This window comes from Chaetura pelagica, unplaced genomic scaffold, assembly GCF_000747805.2.
Source record: "Chaetura pelagica isolate M959 unplaced genomic scaffold, ChaPel_1.0 scaffold471, whole genome shotgun sequence".
NCBI lineage: Eukaryota > Metazoa > Chordata > Aves > Apodiformes > Apodidae > Chaetura > Chaetura pelagica.
In genome coordinates this window covers 3,258,484-3,263,687 of record NW_009952430.1, presented here as the reverse complement: position 1 = coordinate 3,263,687, position 5,204 = coordinate 3,258,484, and the positions used below count along the sequence as shown (strand labels likewise).

At 44.3% G+C, this 5,204-nt stretch overlaps 1 protein-coding gene across 1 annotated transcript in view; it reads left to right on the top strand.

Annotated features, from left to right (window-relative positions):
• Positions 1-4,263, top strand: part of TMEM220 (transmembrane protein 220) — a 10,941-nt gene extending 6,678 nt beyond the window's left edge. The window contains exons 2-5 of the mRNA XM_010008272.1: positions 736-796; positions 2,770-2,893; positions 3,774-3,833; positions 4,131-4,263. Of these exons, the coding sequence (XP_010006574.1) occupies positions 736-796; positions 2,770-2,893; positions 3,774-3,833; positions 4,131-4,263 (378 nt within the window). The remainder of the gene's footprint in view (positions 1-735; positions 797-2,769; positions 2,894-3,773; positions 3,834-4,130) is intronic.
• The last annotated feature ends 941 nt before the right edge of the window (positions 4,264-5,204 follow it).

Sequence of the window (5,204 nt, the reverse complement as noted above, 5' to 3'; positions counted from 1 at the left end):
CTGCGCTGCCGTCACCGCCCGACTCCTGGCTGCAGAGGAAGCAGGCGCCGGGAAAACAACCTCTCTGCTGCAGCGAGTGCTGGAATCCGAGCATGCTTCTAAGATCTCTTGGTCCGCTGCGCAGAACACACCAAACTGCTCTCGCTCCCCCTGCCCTGCGCCCGAGACCTCCTGACCGGGCGGCCTCCTACATGGCCACCCGTGCTTGCCCTGAATTCCCCCTTGCCCTCGGTCGCCCCTGGGCTCGGCAGGGCTCCCTGGGAAAGCAGGCGGGGAGCCGTCTGCCCTGCCTGCTCTGCCAGCCCCTTCTCGAGCACAGGGCTTGGAGCTAAGGGGCAGGGGGGGAATATCTGTGCATGAAGGGAGCTGCTGGTGAGCAGGGGCTGTCCCCTGTGCGGGTGAGCCCAGCGGACAGTGGCGGGGCTGCGCTGTAGCAGCAAAGGGTGCTTGCTCCGCAGGTGGAGGGCTCGAGGGGCCGGGGGTGTGTGTTCCACAGGGATCAAGAGGCACCGTAGGGGCTCTGCCACCAGCTGCTTGAGCAGCGAGGCCCCAGTAGTGATGAGCCCCCCAGTGAAGATGAGCACTAGTAGTAGTCATGCCAGAGGGAGAGGGATTGGGCTGCCCATTGGACAAACTGCTATGAACAGGAAAAGTGCTGAGGTGGGCATAGATGGGCACTTCTGCTTCCTATCTTGCTAAGTTTTGCTACAGAGTAGATTTATGTTTCATTAACAGGTTGTCTACTTAGTGCCAGCTGGTCTGACGTTTCTGGTCAGCATTAACCCCTCTATAACAGGTATGATATTGGTGTACAAAACAAAATTTTGCCCCTGAGAAGTTTTGTATGTTTTCGTTTGTTTGTTTGTTTTTTATTGAATCACAGTTTAAGACATGTAGGAACATGTCCTACTACCTTTTAAGGGCAAAAAGCTGTGAGACCTGCCTCTACAAAAACTGCTCGGTGGTTTTGTGCTTGTGCTTGGATGTGCTGCAGGTGAATGCAGGAGTTCTGCATAAAGACCTGTCTCTGGGATGAGCTTACTTTTGCACCCTGATTCCAGTGCTCAAAGCCTGAGTGGAGCACAGGTCTGGGAGCAGGCTCTGAACCTGGCTCTGCTGTTAGCACCTTAGCACATTAATTTACTTTGTGTCCTTGTAAATCTGCAGATCTTTTTATCTGCCACATAGAAGAGCAGTTGAGCTCTGCACAGTCTTTGAAAGAGCTGAACATCTTGTTCAGCTTCGGGTGCTGCAGCTACCCCACAAAGTGTGTGGGTGGTAATGAAGATGTTTAGAAGCTTCAGTGCAGTGGCTGCATTTCCAAGTGCACTAAGCAGGCTAATGCCACACCACACCTTGGGAGAATCAAATTTGGTCCAGGGCTCCAAAAAATAAATTCATTTTTTACTTTTTCATCCATTAGAAATAATTTTAAAATAACATTTTGTATGCACAAAGTGACTGTATCTTTTCTGGCTGAGCACTCACTCTGATTAAAACCACACTTAAGTAAGAAACGCATCTTCCAGAGTGCGTGCTCTGTCACAAATCGCACCATTGCAATCTCTCAGCATTCTGGCTACCTTAAGCATATAAAGTGGCAGCATTCATAAAATCAAAAGCCATGGTGGCTGGTTGCCTGTGATTTTGGTAATTTCAGGGGAGGTTTATTTGTGTGAAAGGTGTAGCTTCAGTATAGTGTCATTTGGCTGGTCAGGAAAATCTGTGAGTAAAACTCATAAGTAGATTTTTGTTACTTGTGCCCAGGTCTGTGGAAAATAAAGATTAAAATAGCACAACTATTGTATAGCTTGATATTTATATACATTTACCAAGGTATATTTGCCATTCAAGTCAGTGGAAGACCCACATTCTGCCTCTGCTGAGCTGCAGTAAGTTCAGCCAAATGGGGAATCGATTACAACTATGGGTCATGCTGAGCTTTTGAGTTTTGGCAGCTCATCATTAATGCTTGCCTCGAGGGGTCAATACCCAGAAAAGACTGCTTTTAATGTTACAGTTTTTGCTATTGACATTGCTGAGATTAGCAAGCAATCAGGCTGTGCCATTTGCTTACCTCTCTCTCACAAGCCCCTAGGAATGGACATGGAAAACCACAAGAACCTATGGGCCCTTTCAGGTATTTCACATAATCTGTATTCCTCTTGAAAAACATCACGCCTCAGGCAGAGATGTCATTAGCGTTGCTCATCATCACCACACGCAAAAGGTCAGGCAGAAGCTTGTCATGGAGTGTGAGTCCAGCCCCCCCCTGCAGTGTGGTGGACACTCAGACCCTGACAGCTGGGAGGGAGCTGGGGCCTGGGGCTTGCCCCCTTGGGCCCCAGCAGTCCTTGTGGTCACACTGAGCATCTGATGGTGGCTGTGAGTTCTGGAAAGGCCATTCCTCCTGCTTAGAATAACTTGGATTTGTAATATGCCTCGTGGGTTTTTTTTCCATGCATGTTTAATGCTGGAGCCCGTTTAGTTTGCTGGAGAGAAATGGAAACCCATTTTCATTGAGGTGCTGCTGCCAACAAGTGGCATTCCGAGGAAAGCAAGCCTCAGGCCCACTAGAGTCTATTTTCAACAGCACTTTTTCGCAGATTTCCCTGGTCATAAAGATGCTGGTATTAATTCCATCTTCCTGCTGAAGATATGTGTTTTTTTTCTGGAGGCATCTTTTTTAGCAGCTTAGTAGGTTTTTGATGTGTAGGGTTTACTTCAATGCTTCGTTGCAGTTGCTGGCAGTCTTGTTTTTTCTTTCAGATAACAGTGTTTGGAGAAGCCTCTGTGACTTTCATTCTGCTTCTTGTATTGTTGGGACCATTGCCTTGGCTTGCTCTTTGTTTGCCTATGCTCAAGGAAACATTTTGCATGAAGAGGAAGGCAGGTAAATGGTGATTTTTATTTCCCCTTGCATGAATTCAGCCCACCAGGCCATCTCCTGCTGTTTTGCCCTGTGTTAATGAGGGAAATGTGCTGTGGAATAGAAGTTTATCAGTGAAACAGAATATGGAAGCAGGAGTTTATACAGCTGTGTAGCTGGGTCATATTGATACCACTAAAGCTGGTCATATAAAGAACCCTCTAACACTTGCATTTAAATTTTAGAAGGCACACGTTCTTTATAACAGTGCTGGATGCACAGGGGGCTACTCCAATTTGCAGCTGCAAATGACAAGGCTTATATTGTCTCACTGTATGCATCAGATTTCCTGGAGCTAATTTTAATATTTGCATTCTCATTATACATGCACTTTAAGCCTCCTTGAGTCTTTAGTAGGAGTCTTTGGTGGTCTTAGGGGGTTGCTTTGAAGTGTGCTTTTGTTGAACCCTTCCCTGAGGCATGTGCAGTGTGGGGTGACCAGTATGGTTGTCTTCTTCTTGTCTTGCTGGTGGCAGCTAATTCTTCACTGCAAGGCCTCTGGTTCCTTGAGCTTGTTCTCTATTTACATACAAAAATATTTACATAAAGCCTTGCGGCTGCTCGGGTAAATGCAGATCAATTTGACCATAACTGGGATAATGGAATGTTGCCTATTGTTTAAGGTATCCGTCTTTTTAAGGTATCAAAGTGCATTTGTAGACTTGTGGTGGGAAGCAAAGTTACTCCGTGCTAATACCTGTAGAATTATAATCCTAGTAATATACATAGAACTTCTTCAAAGGGGAAAACACTACTGTTTTGGAGGCAAAAATTGTGTATTTTTTAAAAGTAAATATGTTCTTGTTATTATTTTCTGATTTTTGTTGTTTGTTTTGCTTTTTAGAGAGTTGCTTGGTCTGGTGATTATTATAATATGGATGAGTCTTTGTCACAGTTCAGCAAAGTAAGTTTTGTTTCCTTTTTAAAAAAAATCCATTGATATGTTCACATTTAGTGAGTAGCTTCTTGAAAACACAGTTGATTTTGACTGCTTGTTTTTCTGCTTCATGTCACTGTCTGAACCTTGGCAAATACATAAACAGGATCTGTAGTCCTTTGAAGGACTCTGCTGATGCATCCACAGGAGCTACATTAAACTGGCCAAGGGCTCTCTGCCATCTAGCGAGTATAGTTTCATTCCCAGTATGAAAGTCCAAGAAGTCTGATTTGAAGTAGCTCTGATGCATTTGCTTCTTTATAGGGGTCCACTGGGTGGAGTTTACTTGATGGCTGCAGTCCTTCTTGCCCTCTTCCCCTTGATTACATGGCTGTACATTTATGTGAACAAAGAGGTGCGAGCATCTTGGCCAACCCACTGTAAAACAGTTATTTAATCCAAGAATCACACAATTAGGTTGGAAAAGACCTCCAAGATCACCTAGTCTAGCTGTCCACGGAGGAGATGGGGACGAGGAAGGAAACAACACAACCCACCTGAACAAACAACAAAAAAAAGCCCCACAGTCACACACCCTACAAAACCAACAACACACACCCCACAAAAAACCCACCATGATGCCCACTAGAGCGTGCCCTGAAGTGCCACATCTGCACGTTTCTTGAATACCTTCAGGGATGGTGAATCCACCACCTCTCTGGGCAGCGTGTTCCAGTGCCTACTTGGGTGGGAGGAAGTCTAGAGTAAATATGCTGAGCCTTGGATTTTGGTTCTTAATGAAAAGTTAGTACCAGTTTGGTAAGATCCAGGAATTCTAGGCTCCTCCTAGCAGTGCAGTTTGAGATTTGTTAAAAAAAATTGAAGAACACTGTCAAATCTTAGTGGAGGATTTTTCTATGGAAACTGTTCTTTACTGGCTTCTTCATACATTTTCAAAGCACTGTAGATCTAATGTGTGCTCTAATGGCATATTCAAGATATCCTTGAATCACTCTAATCACCTTTTACTTTGAGAAATGTACTGTTCTGTAACATAAGGGAAAAGTAAACCAAATACTTTTTTTCAATAAATTACTTATTGCAGCCATAAAACTTCCAGATACCTACCTGTATGGTCCATTGAGACTTACTGAAAAATTGAGTAGTCTGTATTTTTGTTCTATGTATATCTAGATTGTATCTGAAGAAATACTTTTGCTATTATCTTTAACTGAAAATTATTGGTTTTATGGAGTAATAAATACAATTTTTTAAAGAAAATTCAGGCTTCTGTATTTTTATTTTCTGTGTGATTTGTACTCAAGACTGCCACGAGCAGACATGGTCACTGTCACAACTCTGCTTCTCACAGAATTCCTGCTCTTGGAAAGCAGAACC